This window comes from Meriones unguiculatus, chromosome 7, assembly GCF_030254825.1.
Source record: "Meriones unguiculatus strain TT.TT164.6M chromosome 7, Bangor_MerUng_6.1, whole genome shotgun sequence".
NCBI lineage: Eukaryota > Metazoa > Chordata > Mammalia > Rodentia > Muridae > Meriones > Meriones unguiculatus.
Genome location: NC_083355.1, coordinates 5,833,811 through 5,856,701, shown reverse-complemented (window position 1 = coordinate 5,856,701; position 22,891 = coordinate 5,833,811). Strand labels below are relative to the sequence as shown.

At 53.6% G+C, this 22,891-nt stretch overlaps 1 protein-coding gene and 1 long non-coding RNA gene across 10 annotated transcripts; one reads left to right on the top strand and one right to left on the bottom strand.

The window, feature by feature from the left end:
• Positions 1-229: 229 nt before the first annotated feature.
• Positions 230-18,637, bottom strand: LOC132655092 (uncharacterized). Its single transcript, XR_009592723.1, has 3 exons — positions 18,513-18,637; positions 17,953-18,121; positions 230-1,056 (listed from the first exon to the last, which is right to left on the bottom strand). It is a non-coding gene; the product is annotated as an uncharacterized LOC132655092 (long non-coding RNA).
• Positions 17,285-22,645, top strand: Sphk1 (sphingosine kinase 1). 9 transcript variants are annotated; one of them, XM_060386355.1, is made up of 6 exons: positions 17,285-17,421; positions 20,098-20,301; positions 20,830-20,985; positions 21,064-21,158; positions 21,233-21,348; positions 21,603-22,645. In XM_060386355.1, exons 2-6 carry the CDS (start codon positions 20,292-20,294, stop codon positions 22,375-22,377), a joined length of 1,152 nt encoding a protein of 383 aa, XP_060242338.1. In that variant the 5' UTR covers positions 17,285-17,421; positions 20,098-20,291; the 3' UTR covers positions 22,378-22,645. The 9 variants fall into 9 exon arrangements, with proteins under 9 accessions (XP_060242338.1, XP_060242339.1, XP_060242340.1 ...); XM_060386356.1 differs by having other exon boundaries at positions 17,420-17,438; XM_060386357.1 differs by lacking the exon at positions 17,285-17,421 and adding an exon at positions 17,819-17,837.
• Positions 22,646-22,891: the final 246 nt, after the last annotated feature.

Sequence of the window (22,891 nt, the reverse complement as noted above, 5' to 3'; positions counted from 1 at the left end):
TTTTGATTATCACACTTAGGGTGACAGCTTCCGGGACCTGCTCGTAGATGCCGAGGATGCAGAATCTCCCCACAAAGCATGTGCGGGCCCCAGGAATGAGCTAGATCAGCTAAGACCATCCTTACCGCACCCCACATGGGAATAGCAACGTTGCCACTGCCAACCAAGCAGCACTGGGCACACATGTTTTCCATTTCTCTCCTTCCTGCCTCAAGCCTGTGGAAGAGAGCACAAAGCAAGGTGGAGGCAGGAAACGAGCAAGCTGCAGGAGCCCCCTGCTCCAGTCCTCTTGGGGTCTGGCAAAGCTGGGGAAAAGGGGGGAGGGAGGCTGTGAAATTTGAGACAGGCCTTTCTCCTAAAGTGTCGACTCAGACTGAGGCGGATCCAAGGAACCCGAGGCCTGCTGGGAAAGGGGTTTTGAGCAAGCACATCTGGTGGGAAAGAAAGCAAGCATTTCCCCATGTTCACTGCAAGACCCCACTGTGTGTGTGTGTTGCTGAGCACAGAGCCAGAGAGCATCGGTGCTGGGGAAAGCAGAGAGAAGTATCCTGGGAACTTGCTCAGCCACTGTACCCACCTCAGCCAAAACAGCGTGGTCCAGGTCTCGTGAGAGACCCTGGCTCAAAACTAAGGTGAAGAGCGACTGAGGAAGATGATCGGTGTTGACCTCTGGCCTCTGCATGCAGTGTGTGTGTGTGTGTGTGTGTGTGTGTGTGTGTGTGTGTGTAAGTGAAGAGAAAAGTGTGTGCTGGGTGTTGAGGGGAGGTTTTATTTGACTTATACTTCCACAGCACAGTCCCTCACTGAGGTGGTATCAGAGCAGGCACTCAGGCAGGACCCACAGAGTACTCCGGCTTAGTTGCTTTCTGTCCAGCTCATGCTCAGCTGCTTTTCTTATACCACTGAGGACCAGGGTGGTCCCCGCAGGGCTGGGCCCTCCCACAGACTCACAGGCCAAATTGATGGAGGCGTTTCCACAGTTGAGGCCCCCTCTTCCCAGATGATCCTGGCTTGAATCAAGTTGATAGAAAAGCTAAGCAGCTCCATGTCGAGACCCTGTCGCAAACAAAACCAAACAGCTGAGTGGAAAATCAGCTGCCTGCAGGGGTGAATATTGTCCTGTGAGGTGGATCAGATCACAGCTGTGGCACCAAGGCCAAGAGGGCCCGGCCCTGGTCACCACAGCAGTGTCCCGTGGAGGGCTCAGGGCAGGAATATATTCATAATCCACCGGCCAATTCCTACAGTTGCCCCAGTCCTTACCCACGAAGGCGGACAATCTCCAAAGACAGGCACCATCAGTCCCTCCTTTCAGTGCCTTCCGCTCTGCTCCTCGAAGGAAGAAGAGCCCACTTTCTGTCCCTAGGATCTGGGCTGGTGACCTTAGTCCCTTGATTGACCGCTGCAGTGTGGGAGTAGGGACGCTGTGGGACAGGAGGCTGAGGGAAGTCACGTAACTTCCGACGAGATCTCCCAGCCTCGGTGTGACACGGAAGGACCATACTGTCTGAACGCGCAGCTAACAGTACGAATCTGAAGCTGTCAGGGAGCATTACCAGATGTTCAGGCCCAGTGACGTGGCAACCACAGGACAACCCAAGTAAGAGCACCCAGCTGCGCCCTGTCAATTCACAGCCCACGGAGAGAGATGAGCCATCATTGCTCTAGGCCACTGCATTAAAGGGTGGCTTCTTACTCACAGATCATGAGATCCCTCCCTTCCCTTAGGAGCCAAGCACCTTCAGAAACAGCACCTTCTCTGGGGTGGAAAGACATCCTTGCAGTGACTCCCTAGTGTTCCTTCTGTAACACTGTGTCCAAAAGCAGCCTGGGGAGGAAAGGGTTCATCTCTGCTTCCGATTCTAGTAATAACCCATCACAGAGGGAAGTCAGGGTGGGAACTCAGGCAGGAGCCTGGAGCGGGGCGTGGAGGAATGCTTTCACTGGCTCGCTCAGTCCTCCAGGTGGTGTTGCCCAGAGCGGCTGGGCCCTCCGAAGTCAATTAGCAATCGAGAAAATGCTCCCCAGGCCAGTACAACGGAGGCAGTTTGTCAGATGAAAGTCCCACTTCCCAGGTGTGGCAAGCTGACAACCAAGCTGTCACAGGTTCTCATGGTGAGCTATTCCTGCTGATGATGGAGACAAGTCAAACACCAATGCAGGCTCGAGTTGTTTTGTGTTTTGATTTTTTTCTTTTTTTTTCAAGACAGGGTTTCTCTGTGTAGTCCTGGCTGTCCTGTAACTCATCTGTAGACCAGGCTGGCCTTGAACTCCGAGATCCATCTACCTCTACCTCCGGAGAGTTAGGATGAAAGGCACGCACCACGCCTGGCTCTAGGTTCGAGTTTAAGGTGCACACATACTGACCCCCTCCATTTTGCAACCTGCCCGTGGCTCCCTCCTTCCCACCCCCCTCTTCCTGTGATTCCCGTCTGCTGGCAAAGCAACCACCACTGCCACGCAACCAGGTTCTTAGAGATCTGACAGAGGGCTGGTGACATAGCTCAGGCCTTGGGTGCTTGCTGGCATGCCTGTGACTCCAGGACTCAGGATCTGGAGGCCGGAGGATTAGGACAGGAAATTCAAGGCCATCCTCGGCTACCCAGTGAGTTTGAGGGCAGCCTGAGCTACCCTGGTAAACTATCTCACAAGAATGAGGACCTTTGAGCGCCCGGAGCTGAAGTAAACAGCACACACCTGTAACCCCAGGGCTGGGAGGATGAGAGGTGGAGAGGTCGGCTTGGAAGCTCAGGGGTGGGGAGACGGGAGGTGGACATGGAACCCTCGGAAACTTGCAGCTCTTTTGGATACTTGAAATTCCAGTTCAATGAGTCTGTCTCAAGTAAAGACTAAGGTACCCACACAACTGCACCCACATATGGGCACACAAAGAAATGTGACCATGTCACACACACAGTGTGCTGACAGGGGAAAAGAGAAAGCAGGACAGATTAAGGCTAACATCTCAGCCAGCCCACCGAGTAAGGTCCTCCACGGTGGGAAGGTTTCATTTCACACGCACGGGCAAACTGGGTCCCCTAGTAATTAAATAGCAATTAGACCTTAAGAAAAAGCCTGTTCCAAATCATGTCACTGCTCAATGGGGAAACAGGGGTAATTTAGCTTTGCTAATGGAAAGCTTCTGGGGCTGAGCCCGTCTAGCAGGAGGGAGTGCCGCTGAGAGGAAGCCAGGACCACTCTGCCCCTTTTCCTGGCGGCACTTGCCTATTTTTTTGGAGCAGGGCGAACACACTCGCCCCCCCTTTTGGAGTGTGGGCGGCAGCCAGCTTTGTCACCGTGCCTGTGTTCCGACGCTGGTGTCTGGGAGGAAATGGGAGAGATTGCGATAGCGTGTGTCACTTCTGTACGGTGCCTGGCTCATTTCCAGGGCTGGCGACAGTTTACAGTTCACCTCAGAGGGCTCCACATGCCGTTAGAGAAGCACCGTGTCTGGTTCCGGTGCTCACTCTGCTAACAGGCTTCAAGGCTCCTCTGGTGTTGCCCTGCTCGCTCTCTGTTCGCAGTGGAGTCTAACATTAAAACAATAGTCTCGATACTGAGGGACCATTGAAATAAAAATGGCTTGTTAGGCCGTTAAAAATGCTAGCCGGAGGGGCTGGAGAGTTGGTTTAGCAGTTAAGGGCACTGACTGCTCTTCTGGAGGACTGGGGTTCAAACCCCAGCACCCATGTGGCAGCTCACAGCTGTCTGTAGCTCTAAGCTCTGACACGCTCACATCGACATACATGCAGGCAAAACACCAATGCACATAAAATAAAGGCAAACAACAACAACAAAACAACACGTTAAAAAAAAAATGCTAGCCAGAGCCAGGTAGCAGTGGCATAAGGCAGAGGCAGGCAGATCTCTCTCTCTCGGTTCAGGCCAGCCTGGTCTACAAATCGAGTCTAGATGGCCAAGGCTATACAGAGAAATCCTGTCTGTATAAAAAAAAAAAAAAAAACAAACCTGAAAAAAAAAAAAAAAAAAGCAAAAGCAAAGCTAGCCAGGGCTAGACAGATGGCTCAGTGGTTAGGAACTGGCCGTTCTTTCAGAGGACCAGGGTTCAATTCCCAGAACCCACATGGTGGCCCACAGCCTGTAACTCCAATTCCAAAGGATCTGGCTCTCTCTCTGGCCTTCCTGAACATTAGGCATGAATGAGGTGCACAGATAGACACACAGGCAAAATACCTATACAGGTAACATAAAATAAGAAGTGAAGTGAAAAGACGAAATACGAACACAGACTTTTTAAGATTTTATTTATTAGCCGGGGCCCAGCAAGATGGCTTAGGGGTGCTTGCTGCCAAGTCTGGCGACCTGAGTTCAAGCCTCAGGGCCCACATGGTTGGAGGCGAGAACCGACAACCGACTCCCTGAAACTGTCCTCTGACCTTTCCAAGCTCTCGAAGGGATGCAGCCAAACACACACACACACACACACACACACACACACACACACACACAGGCGCAGGGGTAGGGTGGGGGCCATGTAGAAAGGGAACTTAGGGAATCAGGAAGAAGAAGGGAACCCTGGGAAGTAGGGGACAAGGAAAGATAGCGGAGATGACTATGACCCAAATACATTATGTACCTGCATGAAAATATCGTAACTAAACCCATCATTGTAGTTAATATAAGCCCATTAAAAGAGCTAGCCGGGAAAGCATCATCAGGCCTCAGACAAGTTCCTTAAACCCCCCAGCGGCGGGGCTAGCCGGAAGTCGGACACTGCTTGCTGGACCGAGAGCTAAGGACACTTTTTCTGTGTTTTTGCCATGGGGTTAAGATCACAGCACATGCGCAGAGGTGCCCCGCCTGCCCGGCTTACTACCTGTGACCTGACTCATCTCGCCCATCCTCCCTTCCCCCGTAATTTAATTTAGGACATCTCTGTTTTTGTTCGTTATTTCTCTCCTCACCGGTGGCCTTTTGGGGGGGAGGTGAGCTGGGACCAGCTAAGTCTCAATTTCGGAAGGCGGAACCCGGCGTGCTGTTCACCGCCGGAGCCGGGCGCGGCAATCTCGGCTGCCATCTGGGTGGGCTCAGCCTGCCACCTCCGGTCCGCGGAGCAGCATGCCCGAAGGGGTGGCACAGGCCCACACCTGTGGTCTTCACGCTGACCGGGCCTCCTCCTCAAATAAAGCTCCCATCCCACACAGACCTCGCCTTCTCCTCCACCCCGCCTCCGCCGTTAGTAGTAGCAGGAATCAAAGAACCTGCTCCTGCCATCGAGCTACAAGCCAGCCCAAGGATGGATTTCTAAAGTTACCGTATTCGTGTAGGATCTTATTTTATTATTTTAAAGACTCTGTGTGTGTGTGTGTGCGCGCGCGCGCGCGCCGTGGAGTGCATGTGGAAACCAGAGGATGACTTACTGCACTGTTTCAATCACCGGCGTCCTGAAGATTGAACTTGGGTCACCAGGCTTGGCAGCAAGCTCTCCTTTACACTCTGAGACCCCTCACTAGCCCTGCTTAGCTTTTTGTTGTTGTTTTTTAAATCTAAGTAGGTATGTTCGGTGGTGGCGCACACCTTTGATCCCAGCACTCTCCAGGCAGAGGCAGGCAGACCTCTGAGTTTGAGGCCAGCCTGGTCTGCAGGGCACAGAGAAACCCTGTCTCAAATAAATAGGTAAACAAAAAGAGGCTTTTCTCCTCAAGAATACGGTCACGTGTAGGGTCAGTGAGGCCGTCCTGCCGAGAACACAGGGTCTTTCCAGAGTGTTATTGTTCTGTTACCGTCAGGAGTATCCAGTCACAAATCCCTAAAGTGAAAAGTCGGGCATGGGGCCGGGATGTGATCTGGTGAGTGAGCTTGCCACAAAGGAGGAAAAGGAGCCAACTCCAGGAAGCTGCCCTCTGCCTGAGCCTGTGCTGTGGCCCACCACTGCCCTCCACATCAGGTAAAACATACTCCATGATCACCGTTTATTTACCTAAGTCACATTCTCACTTATGTGTTTCGGGCATATGTGGGCACACGTGTGGGGGTCAGAGGACAACCTGTGGGAGCTCGCCTCTCCTTCTACCACGTGGGCCCTGGGCACTGAGCTCAGGTCAGGGTGGCAGCAGCGGTCACTGTAATTTATATAGTGAACCAGCTCACGGGTCCATCGTTAATACATTAAAAATTTGTCATATTTATGTATGTGGGTGTTTTGATGCATATTTTAACTATTTTAATGGGGTCTATATCTCTACTACCTCCCTTCCAACCCTTATTCACCCCAATCCCTTCCAACACCAGGTAGGAAAGAAAGAAGGTTAGTGGGGAGAGGGGGTGGAGTTCTCTCTAGCTACTTCCTGCTGTTTAGGGTCACTGGATCCTTGGGGCAAGTCCAATCCTCATTTCAGGATATCTCCAACTTCTTCTTGTCAAAATGCATCAACAGCAATTGGGAACAGCAGTGGAAGCAGCAGCCTTCACCTTCTTTCTCAGAGGCCCCATCTCTCTCCTGGTTCTGGCATTTATTCCTTCTCCACAGCCCTCAGAATTAAACTATCTGGGGCTGGAGACATGGCTCAGAGGTTAAGAGCACTGGTTGCCCTTCCAAAGGTTCAATCCCCAGCAACCACGTGGTGGCTCAAGACCATCTATAATAAGGTTTGGTGCCCTCTTCTGGCACGCAGGTGTTACATGTAGGCAGAGCACTGTATACATAATAATTTTTTTTTCTTTTAAAGAATCAAACTATCTGCAGCTGGCAAAGATCACACCCTTCTCAGAGCCTGCAGGAGGCAAATAGCCAGTGGCTGTGGACATTCTAAAGTAGCCCATTTCCCACACCTGGGATTTTAAAAAAGGTTACATAACTGAGTTTTTAAAGACACTAAAATTTCCCCTATATATGTCTACGTACAATGTATAGGAGTGTTTCATCTGCATGTATGTCTATGTGCCATGTATGTAGGTGTTTTGATTGCGTATATCTTTGTACTATGTATGTATCTGGTACCTTAAGAAGCAGAACAGAACACTGGATTACCTAGAACTGGAGCAGATTACCTAGAATAGATGACTGTGGGTTGACATGTGGGTGCTGGAATTCAAACCCCTGTCCCCTGGAAGATCGGCCAGTGCTCTTAACCGCTGAGCCACTTCTCCAGCCAATACATTTTTTAGAAAAATAAAAATGAGGCTAAGTATTGGTGGTTCAGGCCTTTCATCCTGATCTCCATGAGTTCAAGCTCAGCCTGGTCCACAGAGCAAGTTCCAGGACAGCCAGGGCTACACAGAGAAACTCTGCCTTGAAAAACCAAAACGGAAAAAGACAAAAAAGAAAGAAAAACCAAACAAGATGTGGTGCCTAATGCCCCAATCCCAGTCCTTGAGGCAGGAGAACTGCATCTATATGGGGCCAGCCTGGGCTACAGTGTGAAATTCTGTCTCATAAAATCAAACAATAAATAAGTCAGTAAATTTATCAAGTTTATGACTGGGGACTGGGGTGTTGCCCCTGGCCAGCATACTCATCTAGCATGCCTGGAACTCTGGTCATCTCCAGTATCAGATAAACCACGCGTGGTGGCACACACCTGTAAGCCCAGCACTTGGGACATGGACACAGGAGGACCACTCCCCGACACTATTTTGTGGACAGAGTACGGCCCCTCCAAATAACGCCTGCCACAGCGCTGGCTGCAACCTCCTACCACTGTTGGGAGGGATAAGGTTCGGCTAACAGCCGCAGGAAACAGAGCCACTGGCCTCCAAGTAATTAGTGAGAGAAATGCAGCTGGAGAAGGCAGGGGACTGCGCATTCCCACCCCAATCAGAAAGTCAGCGAGTGCCCCCAGCCACCGAGCCCTCTTCACAGCTTTCCTGTGCAAACGTGTGGCTGCATTCCTTCATCCCCTCACTGCCCGTAGTCAGGTCAAGTGCCTGGAGCTGGCATCCGAGCATGGCTTTTGAGGCTTACCATCAACTTGGCATGCTAGGCAACTGGTACCCCTTAGCCATTCTCCCAGCTTTGGAGCTTGTTTTATAGCCCAGGATAGCCTGGAACTCGCAGAGGACAGTTCCCTCATTTTAAAACATCTCTTTCTCAAGGGGGACACGATGATGAATGTTTGTAGTTCTGGCTCTCGGGAGGCTGAGGCAAGAGTTCTAGACCAGCCCAAGCATGGTTCTATCTCAAAAGCAAGTTTAGCAGAGTGGTAGAGTTCTGGGGTTGGAGAGGTAGGGGGAGTGCGTGAGCAAGGCAAAGCAAGACAAAAAAAAAAAAAAAAAAAGATTCTTTGCTCAAGTAGCTGGTAACCCCACGCCCACTTTTTCTTTCGTCATTGGTGTGTCTATGCACAGATGTGTATACACAGAGGCCAGGGGAGAGCATCAGGTGCATGCTTTATCGATACACAAATACAGGGTCCCAGTGTAGACTGGACCTTAGACTCCTGATCTTCACACACTCAAGGACACACACTAAATAATGTTCCTAAAGTGAGACCAGCACACCTGTCTTACTTAGGGTTTTATTGGTGTGAAGAAACGCTCTGACAAGGCAACTCCTATAAAGGAAAACATTTCACTGGGGCTGGACTTGAGAGGTTTAGTCCATTATCATCATGGTGGGAAGCATGGCAGCCTGCAGGTGCTGGAGAAGGAGCTGAGAGTTCCACACCTTGATCTGAAGGCAGCAGGAGACTGGGTGTCTCACTGACCCCAGCTTGAGCATATATAACCTCAAAGCCTGCCTCTACATGACACACTTTCTCCAACAAAGCCACACCTGCTCTAACAAGGCCACACCTCCTAATAGTGCTACTCCCTGTGGGCTAAGCATTCAACCACCTATGGGGGTTGAGTCTATTCAAACCACCACAACACCCTTCAGCATCCTAAGGTTCACTTCCCTGTGACTTCCAGCTTCTGCTCCATTGTAGTGACAATTCTGGAATTCCGCGCTTTTATTTTAAAGACACAGAAATATTGTAAGAATATGTTTTCATTTTAATCCCAGGTGTGGGGATCTGGGGCGGCTCCAGACTGTCCCAGTAGCTGACTATGATTTGCCTCATGCTCTAGCAGAGGCATGGTTTTGCCAGCTGCACACAGTTTCTGTAATTGTGTGACTTTTGGAATTCTGGGAACTTTTCAGAGAGTATATAAATGCTAGAGCCCCAATAAGTGGGGATGAGTGGTTGTTGGGGTGTGGGTGGGGTGGCTGTGGTTTGTTAGTAGTTGTGCTCAGAGAAGAAACAAGAAGTTAGATCCGAGGATCTCTCTCTCCCCTCTATCCTTTCTCTCCTATCTGGCGATAGGGCATAAAACCATCAGTATTAAGGGTAGGAAGAAGAACCCACAAAGTAGCAAAGACCAGCTGCACTCTCCATCTTTCCCAAGTCTTGTGCCTCTGCAGGCTTCAAAAGGGTCAGACAAATCTGCTGGTGAGGGCTCAGCATGCCCTCTCTGAAGGGATAGTGCCAGTGCCTGCCAAGAGCCCACAGGAGGCAGGGCTCATCACCCTTGGCAGTTGTGAAGTGTCCCCAGTCTCTTTCCACCCTCTCATCTCTTCTCTCCCTTTCTTGCTCCCTCTTCTGGTTTTTCAAGACAGTGTTTCCCTGCGTAGCCTTGGCTATGACTGTCTCCAGGGTGCTGGGATTAGATGTGGTGTGAGCCAGCATGCCCAATTTATAGACCAGTTCTCTATCTGGGATGCCAGTACAATTGCAACTCAATCTAAGATGATTTGTGCTTCTGTGCAAATGCCATTGTTCTGATATGGGGATTTTTTTCTAGCCATGCTCAGTCAGAAAGACTGATTTGTCTTTTGAACTGTGCACTGGAATCTTCTGCCCCTCTGGGACCTCAGCCTGAGAAGCCCAGGTGAAGGTGGCCCTCCTGGGTGCCCACATCTCTACAGGGGATTTCGAGTCCAGATGCCCTCCTTCCCCTGGGGGCTTCACTGCACCTGCCACAGGGATATGAACAGAAGAGGTCGGTAATCCCGAGCTATTTGAAGAACCTCGAAGATGAGTTTTAAGGGGGAAATAAAAAGAAAAAATAAACCCGGCATGGTAGCACACACCTTTAATCCCAGCACTGAGGTGGGGGGGGGCAGAGGCAGGTGGATCTCTGAGTTCAAGGTCAGCATGGTCTACAGAGTGAGTTCCAGGAGAGCTAGGGCTACACAGAGAAACCCTGTCTCAAAAGCAAATGAACAAACAACAAACAAACAAATACACAGAGAGAATAAAAGGTGTGACCCACCTGTCCGGGTCTCCCTTCCTGAAAGTTGCTGTGTGAAAGCCCTCTGCCAAAAGCGACTGACGGAGGAATGGTCACGGGTATAGCTGGAGGAGCCAGTTCATACAGTGCACACTGCGAAGGAGCAGAGAGCAGTGATGCATCCCGCTCTCTACTTCCGGCACTCGACCAGGGAATGGTGCCTCCCACAGGGGGCAGGTCTTCCCACTTCAGGTGAGGCTATCGTTCAGAGGCCCAGCTCTCTGGTAATTCTAGATTTTGTCAAGTTGACAGTTAGCACAGCCTCTGAGCAACTCTGCTTTATAGAGCACTCTCTACATACTGTTTTTGGTATATTTAAAAAAATATTTTTAGCTCAGTGGTAGAGTGCTTACCAAGCATTCAATAAGCTCTAAGATCAATCCCCAGCATGAAAAAAAAACCCTCATATTTTTATTTTAAAGATATATTACTGGGGGCTGGAGAGATGGCTAAGAGGTTAAGAGTACTGACTGCTCTTCCAAATGGTCCTGAGTTCAATTCCCAACAACCACATGGTGGCTCACAACCACCTATAGTGAGATCTGGTGCCCTCTTCTGGCCTGCAGGTATGCATGCAGACAGAACACTGTATACATAATAAATAAATAATTATTAAAAACTATATTACTAACCAGTCAATCTACAAGCCTTGAAATAAGAGACAGCAAAAACCAAAATCCCAGCCAGGCATGATGTCACATGTCTCTAGTCTTAACTCTCTGAAGACAGAGGCAGGGAGATCTCCATGAGTTTGCAGTCAGTCTGGGCTACATAGTGAGCTCTGGCAAGTCAAGGCTACTTAGTGGGGCCCTTTCTTAATAAATAAATAAATTAATTAAGAAAGTTCCGGCTGCCTGTGGTGGTACACTCTTGAGCCCTGCACTTGGCAGCTGGGGCAGGAAGGTAAAGAATTCTCAGTCATCCTTGGCTACACCGTGAGTTTGGGGCTAGCCTGGGCCACCCTATACCCCGCTTCAGAACAAAGGGCTGGAGAGATCACTCGCTGGGTAGTCAGCTTTGCATCAGAGTTTGGATTCCACAGAGATGCTGGGTGTGGTGGCACGCCCAAGCCGTAACCCTAAGCTGGATGATGGGGGCCAGGCAGATTCCGAACACTCCCTGGGCCAAAATGTGAACTCTAGGTTCAATGGGGGACCCTGTCTCAAAAACTAAGGTATCAACCCTCTGGTTTCCACACACTTTGCCTCATGATCACATCTACCCAGGCACCCACCATCCATCACACACGTGCACACACACACACGAAAACAAGGGCCAGCCATGGGGGCACATGCTTATGATCCTAGAAGGAGGTAAAGAAAGAGAGTTCTGGAATTCAAGGTCATCCTGGGCTATATGTGACCTTGTCTCAAAACAAAAACAAAACAAAGTAAAAAATAATAAAGTTTTTAAGGGAGGGAGGAATAAAAGAAATAAAAAGGAAACAGGAAAAAGGAAGCCAAACTCCTTAGCTCGTAGACAGGTGATCCCTTGGTGACCACACTCAGTTTTGAAAAGAGGCCAGAGGAAGCTTCTGGGATCATCTGGCAAAGCCCTGAAGGAGAAATGACATCTCAACTCACGCTCAGATGCCAGTCACGTTGCTGGGATCAGGACTTCAGGGCAATGAGCGAAGGGAGCAAGGAACTCCACTTTTGGAAACTGGCTTTCCTGTCGCATCGGCGCAGCGTCATGCTCCGGTGCATGAAGGAGCCTCCTCAGTCAGCCTATGTGGGATGAGGTGAAGGCAGCCCCTGTCCAGTGCCCCAGCTGTCCAGCTCACCCTGCATGATCATTACTTAAATTACGAGGCTTGTGTCTGCAAAGAATTCAAGGCTCTGACCTTCAGGAACTGAGCCTCCAGGGAAGGGGAAGTTCTATTTTCGGGATGTGGATAATGAGCGTGAGGCGCAGGCAAGCCTCGCTCCTGGCTTTTCCAGTTTGTTGAATCGGGGCATCTGCCTCCCTCTCCCTTCTTGCCCCTAGCCCTCAGTAACGTGGCTTCAACTGGAGGAGCCCGAGCAGGTGCACGTTTGAGTAATAGAGGTGCACACCCCTCGGGCAGCATGTGCTTGTCGGGATGGGGGACACCTCAGGTAGGTGGACACGGCCCCAGACCATTAGCATTGTCTGGCCAGGCCAATCCTATCTGTCTGGTTGCTTTGGGAAACACCCAAAGACGCATTTTGAGAACCGTGAAAGTAGAAAACTTCAAAACAAAAAGCACTGGGAAAACCATGCACACTCCCCACCCCTCGGCGCCCCAGCCCCGCACTGGGTGGGCGGGATAGGGAAGCAACCCTGCTTTCCTGCTCGCTGACTGCAGAGACCCCGGCCCTGCTCCCTGCATCCCGCCCCTCTCGCCAGGACCTGCCTGAGCCAGGTGGCTTGGCAGAGCTCCTCTACCTCAGGAGGTACGGTCAGCAGACTAGGATTCCTGAGCAAGCGGGGAAGCATCCGCCCCCCAGCATCCAGGATGTGGGGCTGGGCAAAGGCCAGGGCGCAGCCCACTTCAGGCACAAATGGAAGATGACGTCAGAGGGAGCCCAGAGAATGTTTCCACTGAGTGACTCTCCCAATGTCTGTGGCTAGCACTGTGGCTAGCCCTCCAGTCTTCTCACAGAACAGAAGCAGCGGGGCTTCCAGGTCACGTGACAGGAGGTGGCAAAGCCACAGAGTTCTGTCGGTGCCTGGGGGGTTGGGGGCGGGGGCAGTACCCACGGGTGAGCCCTTTCTGCAGAGCAGTGTGGGGAAATTGTGCCAGGCTGAGGATGGATGGGCTGGGTTGCTTCCAATCCCTTCCTCGGGTGAAAAGTACTATGTTTAGCAAAGATGCTAGTTTCAGTTTTCAGAAATGGAAACCGGTTTTTCTCTGGGCTGGAGGGGCCAAAGACACACGGTCTGTAGGATTACACCTCAGCCCCAGTTAGGCCGGGGCCAGCCCCACTCAACATGCTTATTTTAGGGAAAAGGAAGACCCCGGTTTGTGTTTGTTTGGGTAACCCCAGAGAAGGAAGGAGTTAGGAAAGAAGTTCCAAGGCCAAGCGAGGACAGAGTTAACACATTTTCCCATTTCCGTCTACGGTCAGCAAAATGATGGCCCAAAAATGTCCCCATCACAATTGGAGTTTTGAATGAACATGCTACATTATGTGCAGAGGGACCTTCCAGATCTGATTAGGAATCTGGCCTTGACCCAGGGGTTGGCAGCACAAACTTTTAACCCCAGCACTTGGGAAGCAGAAGCAAGAGTATTTCTGTGAGTTCAAGGCCAGCCTGGTCTACATAGCAAGTTCCAGGATGGCCAGTGATATACAGCGTGACCCTGTCTCAGAAAATACCACAACAAAAGGAGTCTGGGGATGCAGTTCAGACGGTAGAGTCCTTACGAAGCATGAAGGAAGACCCGGGTTCTATCCCTGGTAACCACACAATCTGGGTGTAGTCCAGTCCTTGAGAAATGGATGCAGGAGGATCAAGAATTCAAGGCTCTCCTTGAGACCAGCCTGGGATAGCTGAGGAGGAGGAGGAAGACAAGAAGGAGAGCCTGGAGATGGAAATTTATCTAGAGGCACCTGTCTGGGGCCAGTGGTCCCAGGGACCTTTTGAGAGGGAAGAAGGACGAGACATGACTATGGAAATAAAATCTGAAGATGCATCGATTGCTGGCTTTGGACATGGAGGGTCCTCGGTCCATGGAATGCAGGCGGCCTCTGAAAGCTGAGAAAGGCCAGGCTGCCCAGTCCCCTCTGGCCTTTGGCTTCCAGAACTGTTAAGAATGAGTCTGTGTGAGGCCTGAGCAGAAGTAAACGGGCATAATGTAACATCCAATGCACACTCAGCTTTGCTCCTCCAGGCACCAGGAACGAACCCATCTGCTCAGGGAGCTGAAGATGCCATAAGCCAAGGTCGAAGCCCCAAGCTGAAGGTCAAGGTAGCTGAAACAGTGTGGGAGCCTGGCTGCACACAGACACAAGCAAGAGACTGCCCGGGCAGTGCCTGCTTCCAGAGACCCTGTCTCCTGTTTATAGGAGTTCCCTCTTACAAGACGCCCAGTGTTGTTACTTTCCACCAAAGGCATAAAACATCACCTCATAATGGTCCTGATAGCTTATCGGTTCCCCTCCCAACCCTTCAAGCTGGTGGAGGGCCATTTCTGTACAAGGTAATGAATGCTATACCTAAGCCTGTCCGTCACATTTTAGGCTGGCAGTGTAGCTCAGAGGAGAGAATTCACAAGGCTCAGGATTTAAGCTCTTATACCACCTAGAACCATTTCATTATATAAGATATTGCTCCAGCGTTGGGGCTCAGTGGGTTCAATGCTTGCTGTGTAAGCATGGAATCCTGAATTCAAATCCCCCGCATCCATGTAAAATGTGGGTATGAGGACACAAAACCCCCAGCACTGGGATGGGGGTGAGGATGGAAAGGCAGACCCCAGAGGTGTGCTGGTGCAGCAGTCCTGCTGAAATAGCAAGCTCAGGTTCAAAGAGAGATGTTGTCTCAACAATAAGTAAAGCAAGATTTGGTGGCAGTGTATGGCTTTAACTGCCAATACTCTGAAGGCAGAGACAAGTGGACCTCCATGAGTTCAAGGCTAGCCTGGTCTACATAGCAAGTTCCAGGCCAGCCAGGGCTACACAATGAGATTCTGTCTCAAAAACAAAACAAATGGAGATCGGCAGAAGAAGAAGAAGAAGAGGAGGAGGAGGAGGAGGAGGAGGAAGAGGAAGAAAAAGACACCAGAACTGACCTTTGACCTTCATATATGCTTGTACAGGTGAGCATTCCTAACCTCAAAAACATTGTGTATATAAATATGTGAACAAATCCCAGCCAACAGAGATGACACTAGGTGAAAAGGGAGAGGTCAGCATACTCACAAACAAGTCGAGGAACACCAAGACTGTAGGCCAAGCAGCAGGGGCCAGGAAAGTCCTCAGATCTAGCCTTCCCCAAGCCTCAGAAGACACAGGGCTGCTGACATGGTAAGCTAATGCCAGATGCCAGGCAGGTGGCTGGAGTCGGCAAAGCAGCATGCCCAGAGGGTGTTCATATTCAGGGTGTTCTGGCATCTTAGTGACCCTGCGTTGGAGCCAGGGTCAACAGGACCTAGAGGTTAGGGTATATGGGAGACAGAGTCCAAAGGCTCAGTGGGACCCGGGCCTCAGCCTCAGTGACCCAGAAGGACAAAGGGTGTACTTAAGAGCTAGTCTTACTGTTCTATTGCGGTGAAGAGACCTCATTACCACAATACTGTTTTGGTTTTGGTTTTGGTTTTGAGACAGGGTTTCTCTGGGTAGCCCTGGCTGTCCTGGAACTCTGTAGACCAGGCTGTCCTCAAACTCACAGACCTCCACCTGCCTCTGCCTCTGCCTCCTGAGTGCTGGGATTAAAGGCATGCCCACAACCACCCGGCTTGGAACAGCGATCTTAAAATTTTGCAGAGGTGAACATTTCCTTTCTCTTCCTCCCAGGCTGTGACATACTGTAAAGCAGAAAGGATTTGTTTCTGCACTTGGGGAGTTGAATTTAACAGGGAAGCCGGGCATGGTGGTACATGCCTAAGACCCCAGCCCTTAGGAGGCCGAGACAGGAGGACTTCACAATGAGTTTGAGGCTGGGCCTGGGGTCAGTGCCCAGTACCCCACATAGAGGCTTAGCTCCATATGTAACTTGAGTTCCAGGAGATCCAGTGCACTCTTCTGGCTTCCACAGGCATCAGCCGTGTCCTGGGTGCACAGGCACACCAGGCGGGCAAAACACGCCCCGCCCCCAAAACAAACTAACCGCCTCGAACAATGTTTTTAAAAATTACAAAACAAAATAACTTTCAAGGGCTGGGAACATGGCTCAGTTGGTATCCCACGGCTCTCATATGCACAACCTAGACTGATTTAGAGCACTAAGCCTGACACGGTAGTGCAAGCCTGTGACCCGAGTCAGGAAGTCAGGAAATCAAGGCCATCCTCATTCATGTAGCAAGCTCAGGGACAGGCGAGGATATGCAAAGCCCTGTTTTAAAAGATCAAATCCCTTTAAAAAAATCACCCAGGGGAGGAAGCTTCAGGTGTGGGAGGTAAGGTGCCAGGCCTCCTTACCTAACGAAAACAACCAGGGTCAGGAAAAGAAATGTACCAGCCACCAAGCCCGCCACCAAGCCCGCCACCCTGAGTTCAAGCCTTGGGGTTCTCATGATGGAAGTAGAGTGCCTGGGGCCAGAGGTCTGCTCTGATGAATAACTGCTTGTCTCCTGTCTTCGCATGAGGTGGAGAGGAGGTGTGTGTGTGTGTGGGGGCTTTTTTAGGTGTTTTTTTCTGGGAAAGCTGCCCACAGAGCCTAGGAAGGAATACAATTTCTTTCACCTAGGAGACTGGTATGGTCTGGGAACAGAGGCTGGGTTGATGATGGAGTCAGAACTCCAGAGAGCCTGAGGTCAGGCTGGACCTTGCTGGCCACAGGCTGGTTAATGAGTGTGTGTGTGTGTGTGTGTGTGTGTGTGTGTGTGTGCGCGCGCGCGCACGCGCGCTCGTGCACGCGAGCACACTCTTATGCTTGTGAACTTGTGTGCATGCGGAGTGCTTGGGCTAGCTACTGTTTCTCCTGGAGTAGTTGTTGAGGTGAGCAAGCCACCAGGCTAACTAATGGTCAGCTCTGGTGGGACACGGACTCCTAGAGTGGGGGGAGGGCTTCGGGGTTGTTACAAGCTCCGATGGGAATGGATTTGACAGCCGGGACAAGACCCTTCACCTCTCAGGTTTCAGCTTCAAGGGTCACAAAAGAAAGCCAACATCTTGTTCTTATCCAGTCCTGGCTGGGGTCCAGGGGTGCTGTCCAAGGGCTTTTGGTGATAGGATAAAGTTCTTTAGAAAGGAAAGGGTATAGAAAGGCTGCCCAGGATGGGGGAGGTGGACAAGAACAAGAGAGGCAGAGGCCAAAGAGGTGAGGAGGCCAGAGGATGAGGCGGCAGGGAGCACAGAGAAGCCATTGTGCCGACTGGAACTCTGGCCAGGCTGGAACCCCCCTCTCACTGGGTCTTTCCCAGGAAGGGAACTGGGCCCTGAGGCCCAGGGTTTAAAAGCCCTGCAGGCTGCTTCTGCGCTGTCATCGACTGAGTTTCCAGTCAATCTCACCCTCGATGACCTGCAGAGCGTGAGAGGTTCCAGCCCTACATCTCAAAGGAAGGTGAGACTCGGCTCCAGGTTGGCATTTTGGGGAAGAAGTCACACACAGCCTGGTCTTCCCTTCTCTGTGCCTCAGTTTCTCCTTTCCAATTGCTAACGACTGGCTTTTCAGACTTGCTAGACACTCCCTCCCAAATGTGGGAGTGCAGAAGGTGGGGGGGGGGGGGAGGAACCGTTCCCTAAGAGTCTGAGGAGCCAGCCCCTCCTACCTGAGTCTCCTAGATGCCAAAGCCAGCCCTGGACCCTAGGTCTCTGAAGGGGAGGGACAGGGCAGACAGAGGAGCCAGCCGCAGTGAGCTCTGGCTCCCTCGCAGAGCCCCCTCCTCCCACCGAAGCTCGCGTCCCCGCAGCGCGTGACCGCGCCACTGCGGCTACAGAGCTGCTCTCCCTGTCCGCGCTGGATTCCTAGGGAGTGAGGTGGGAAGCTGGGAATGGGAGTGGGTGCAGGACCTGATTTTGGCGGCACTGGGGGTGGGTGATGACGCCCTTGCTACCTCCAACTCCTCCAGTTTATTTTCATTTTTTTGCTTACTTGTTTCCGGGAGTTCCACGCGTGTCGCTGAGTCACCTTCTCGGAAGGCACTCCGGGCACTCAGGCTTGGGTCAGGCTGTCCCGCGGCGGTACAGAGCCAAGGCATGTATTGCAGGGACGCGTGCGGAACCGCAGGTCCAGCCTGCGCCTCTGGCCCTCCTGGGGACCCCTAAAATAGTGAGAAAATAGGTCGGGAACTCCGGGGTCCTATGGAGGAAAAGCCACCTTCAAGGCGTGACCCAGTTCACAGCAATGCCTTGTTATCTGGTTCTGCCCTCCTCCCGGACTCGCCTCTTCTGGACTTTAAGAAACGATGCAAAGAGAGGCGTGTGGGGTCGCGCGTGGGGGGCCGGTGTGGGCGCGCAAACCCTCGGTGCTGGGGCTGGACCACCGCAAGCTTCCTTGGGGGTTTCGTGTCTGTTTTGATCCTACCTCGGTAGGTCACCAAGTTGGACTTGGCAGCTTCTTTTTCTCCAGTCGCCACCAATAATCATCTAGGAATTTAACACGGGTTAGTCATGGACACCCTCAGGTCATTTGCCATGAAATATATCACTTACACAAGCAGGCGTCTTGTTTTTCTCCACCGAAGCCCGTACTGCCGGGCGCGTGTTCGTCTTCACCCCGAGCTCGCCCGAAGGGGTGGGGAGCGGTGGGACCACGCCCCCACGCCCGCCTCTCCGATCCTGAAGAGAGCGCCCCCCTTGCGCTGTGCACACTGCTGGATTCCTCCAGTTGGTGAGGATCGTGGGTCCAGATCATCCGCTGCAGGCAGCTTCCCAGGCCTCGAGAGCGTTCCCTGGGGGAAAGACTCCAACTTTGCCTTGCTCCCTCCTCGCGACTTCGTGCCCCAGCTAGAAGTCCCCAGACCGGTTCAGCTTTCCCCTGGAGGGCGTGCCAGACTACCCCGCGTCCTGCGGCTGAACGATCCAGCGGCTGCATCTCTGGAAGCTGAAAGTAAACCCATCACAGAGGAGCAGGGGAGGAAGAGAAGCTCCCGGGTGGCGGGTGCCCCGACCTGCCATGGCCCGGAGGCAGGACAGCAGGGTCTGGGTGTGGAATTCCGCTCATGCTGGGGCTAGGCGAGGCCGAAGAGGCGCTGCCTCCCTGCTGTGAGGAGCGGCTTCGAGGTCCAGCGCCGGGTCCTCAGCAAGCGCAGAACCGCGCGCACCCGAAGGCCGCTCGGCTGCCGGGCGCGGGCACCTGGGCTGCACTCTCACTTTCGCGCTCGGCACGCCACGCCTCGCCGACTTCCTGAGCCGTTCCTCCAGCCCGGGCGGGGGGCACACGATCCTGTCCGGGGACCCAGCTTCTCTGTGCGCGGCCGAGCTGCGGGCGGCGGCTTCCGTGTTGGGGGCGGTACGGTGAGATCCCGGGCGGGAGGGGGACCAGCGCGGCGCGCGGCTCCGGTTCCACCCAGGAGACCCGGGGAGCGCGGGGCGGGGCCGGGCCGGCGCCGAGGCTCAGCGCCCTCCCCGCGCCGCCGCCCCGCCGAGTGGAGAGAAAAGTTTGAGGCCCGAGGGGAGCGAGCCCTGGGAGTCGGGTCGGCCCCGGGTTTCAGCGGCCCCTCCGTTGCGGGGCCACAGGAGCTGGTTTCCGCCGCGGCCGCTCGAGGGACAGAGTGGACGGGGACGTCCCGGGCCCCCGCCCTCCGGCGGGTCGGCCACAGGCCTGAGCTTCGGGCACACGCGCCCGGGCAGGGCGGACGGTCGCTGGAGGGTCCTCCAGCTCGGGCTGGCTCTTGCGGGACCCGGGCACTGTCTCAGGAGCGCGGCGGCGCGCATCCCCCTCGGAGGCTCGGCGGCTTCGGAGTTCAGGCCGGGGACTGGGCAGGTTGGGATGTGGTTCTTCGTCCCAGAGTACGCGCTCGCAGCACCGGCTCTGGGAACTCTGGCGACTGACTGGACTCGCCACCAGTCCCGAAGGGTGAAGAGCTGTCCCGACGAAGAGAGGCACGGGTCACTGACTCATGCGTCGGGCGGGAGTCCAGAGTCCCCTGGAACGGAACGTTCGTGGGGTGGGAGCTCAGTTTGGAAAGCTAGATCCCCACCCGCGCGAGGTCAGGGGCTCTGCTGGGCACCCTGTCCCACGTGCGCACGGCCCCGGCAGCGAGCCCCAGCAACACTGGCTCCTCCTGTCCCTCAGATCTGGCCGCCTCGGGGAATGACAGCGGCGCTCTCACAGCCCAGGGAGGCGGAGAGGGCGAGCCGCACAGCCAGTCGCCAGACATCCTGCTGGGCAACGCCGATAAGGAGCGGAACGCACGAGCCGCCGCTAGCCCGAGCAGAGCCCGGCCAGCGCTCGTGGCCCCTTGTCAGCCGGAGCCCCGGACCCTGGCTATGGAACCAGGTTTGTGGCGTACCTGTCTGGGAGAGGCTAAAGGGACGTTTCCCCTAAAAAGTGAACCTCAGAAAGAAGCCTAGAGAAACATGTTATCCCACGAGGCACGAAGTCGTCTGGCCCTGAGCCAAAAAGAGGCATTGCGGTGTCCCACTCCCTCAGACAACCTGTGGGAGGCCACTTCCTCTAGCAGGGCCGTGTGGGTCAGCTACCCAAACACTTGCCCGCCCGCCCCGCCACCCCCGCCCCGAGTCCCTGCAGCTCTCTTCGGCCCTCTAGCGGCTCGTTGAGGACATTGTCATTCTGTTTTGTTTAAGGTTCATTTTTATGTGAATGTTTTGACAGCATAGAAGTGCACCACGTGTGCTTGGTAGCCTTGAAAGCCAGAAGAGGGAGTAGGGATCCCCAGAACTGGAGATTAGGGCCATTGTGAGCCACCGTCCGCGTGCTGGTACCGAACCTGGGTCCTCTAGAAGAGCAAGTGCTCTTAACTACTGAGCCTTTCTCCAGCCCCATCTTTTTTTTTTTTTTTTAAAGCAGGCTGCCCCGGAGGACTACTGCTCCCACGGCCTTGCAGGGTGCTGGTGCTGCTGAACCCCGGCGCCGGCAAAGGCAAGGCTCTGCAGCTTTTCCAGAACCATGTGCAGCCCCTTCTGGAGGAGGCTGAGATATCCTTTAAACTGATGGTTACAGGTGAGTACTGTCCCCAGAGAGTGAGGGGGGCATTTCCTGCCAGAAAACAGGCTCTGAGAGCATCGTATCCCCTGCCAGAACGGCAGAACCATGCCAAGGAGCTGGTGTATGCAGAGGAACTGGGCCATTGGGATGCCCTGGTGATCATGTCTGGTGATGGTCTGATCCATGAGGTAAGGGCTGGGCTGGAGGATTGGCCAGAGGGTTCAGGATAGTTTCCTGCGCTAAGGCCACTCTGCTTTAACAGGTGGTGAATGGGCTGATGGAACGGCCTGACTGGGAGATTGCCATCCAGAAACCCCTGTGTAGCCTCCCTGGAGGCTCTGGCAATGCAGTGGCAGCTTCCATCAACTACTATGCTGGGTGAGAGCAGGGGGTCAGAGTGGGTACCATCGACCCTAACGGCCAGTTTTTCTAAGTTCCCGTGGGAAGCTCCTCTCTCTCCTGGATCCTCACCCTCAGTTTACTGGCCCTAGGGAGTCTTCGCCTGCTGTCACTGGTTCCACTAAACTCCCCCGGGACCACTGTTGCTTCGCTGGCCCCGCCCCCTAAGGACTAAAAAGAGGGTGCGTGGGAGGGAGCTCTCCACCCATCCCGTCTGACCTGTAACCGCGCAGGTACGAGCAGGTGACTAGTGAAGACCTCCTGTTCAACTGCACGCTGCTGTTATGCCGTCGGCGCCTATCACCCATGAATCTGCTGTCGCTGCACACTGCTTCCGGCCGGCACCTCTACTCCGTGCTCAGCCTGGCCTGGGGCTTTATTGCTGATGTGGACCTGGAGAGTGAGAAGTACAGGCGCTTGGGGGAGTTCCGCTTCATGTTGGGAACCTTCTGCCACCTGGTGAGCCTGCGGATCTACCAGGGCCAACTGTCCTACCTTCCCGTAGGAAAGGCAGCCTCTAAGGTGCCTGCTTCCCCTGCACTGGCGCAGGAGGGCCCTGTGGACACACACCTCGTCCCTCTGGAGGAGCCAGTGCCCTCCCATTGGACCGTGGTTCCGGAGCAGGACTTCGTGCTGGTGTTGGTACTGCTCCACAGCCACCTGACCAGGGAGCTGTTTGCGGCGCCCACGTGCTGCCGTGAGGCTGGCATTATGCATCTGTTCTACATCCGTGCGGGCGTGTCGAGGATCATGCTGCTGCGTCTCTTCCTGGCCATGCAGAAGGGCAAGCACATGGAACTTGACTGTCCATACGTGGTTCATGTGCCCGTGGTTGCCTTCCGCCTGGAGCCCAAGAACCAGCGGGGCTTATTTGCCGTGGATGGAGAGAGGATGGCGTGTGAAGCCGTGCAGGGCCAAGTGCATCCCAACTACTTTTGGATGGTCTGTGACAGCAGAGATGGCCCATCCAGCTGGGAGCCCCAGCAGAGGCCACCTCCAGAACCGTGATGCCCTGGCTCTCTGTGCCTTTGTCTGTGTCCACACTGAGAAGGGACCCTCCCTGCTCCCATCCCCTGGGAAGGGGGTACTTCTAAAGCTCATATGGAGGTGGCGGGAACCCTATAGAGAAAGCAGAGAAGTGGGACTGTTTCGGAAAGGCAGGCTAGAATGAGGTCCTGGGCTGGAGCCCCGCTGGCTGGGCCACTTGCGTATAGAAGGCACCCCCACTGCTCTTGAGCCCTCTGAGAACCAAATTCAAATAAAGTAGCCTTTTCCAGTCTGCTGATCCTGATTGGGAAGAGGATGGGGTCATGACACCAGCAAGGAAGGGCTATGGAATTGTGGTACTGGGGACTGAACCCAGGGTCTCCGGTATGCTCTGTAAGCATGTTGCCATTTAGTTCTATCTCCATGGCACCATCATGTTGGTGTTGGGCTCCCTAGGGACTGATGATCAGACCCACTTGAGCTGCAGAGGCCCCCAGAGCCTGGACAGCTGCCCCCTCCCCCCCTCCCGCCTCAA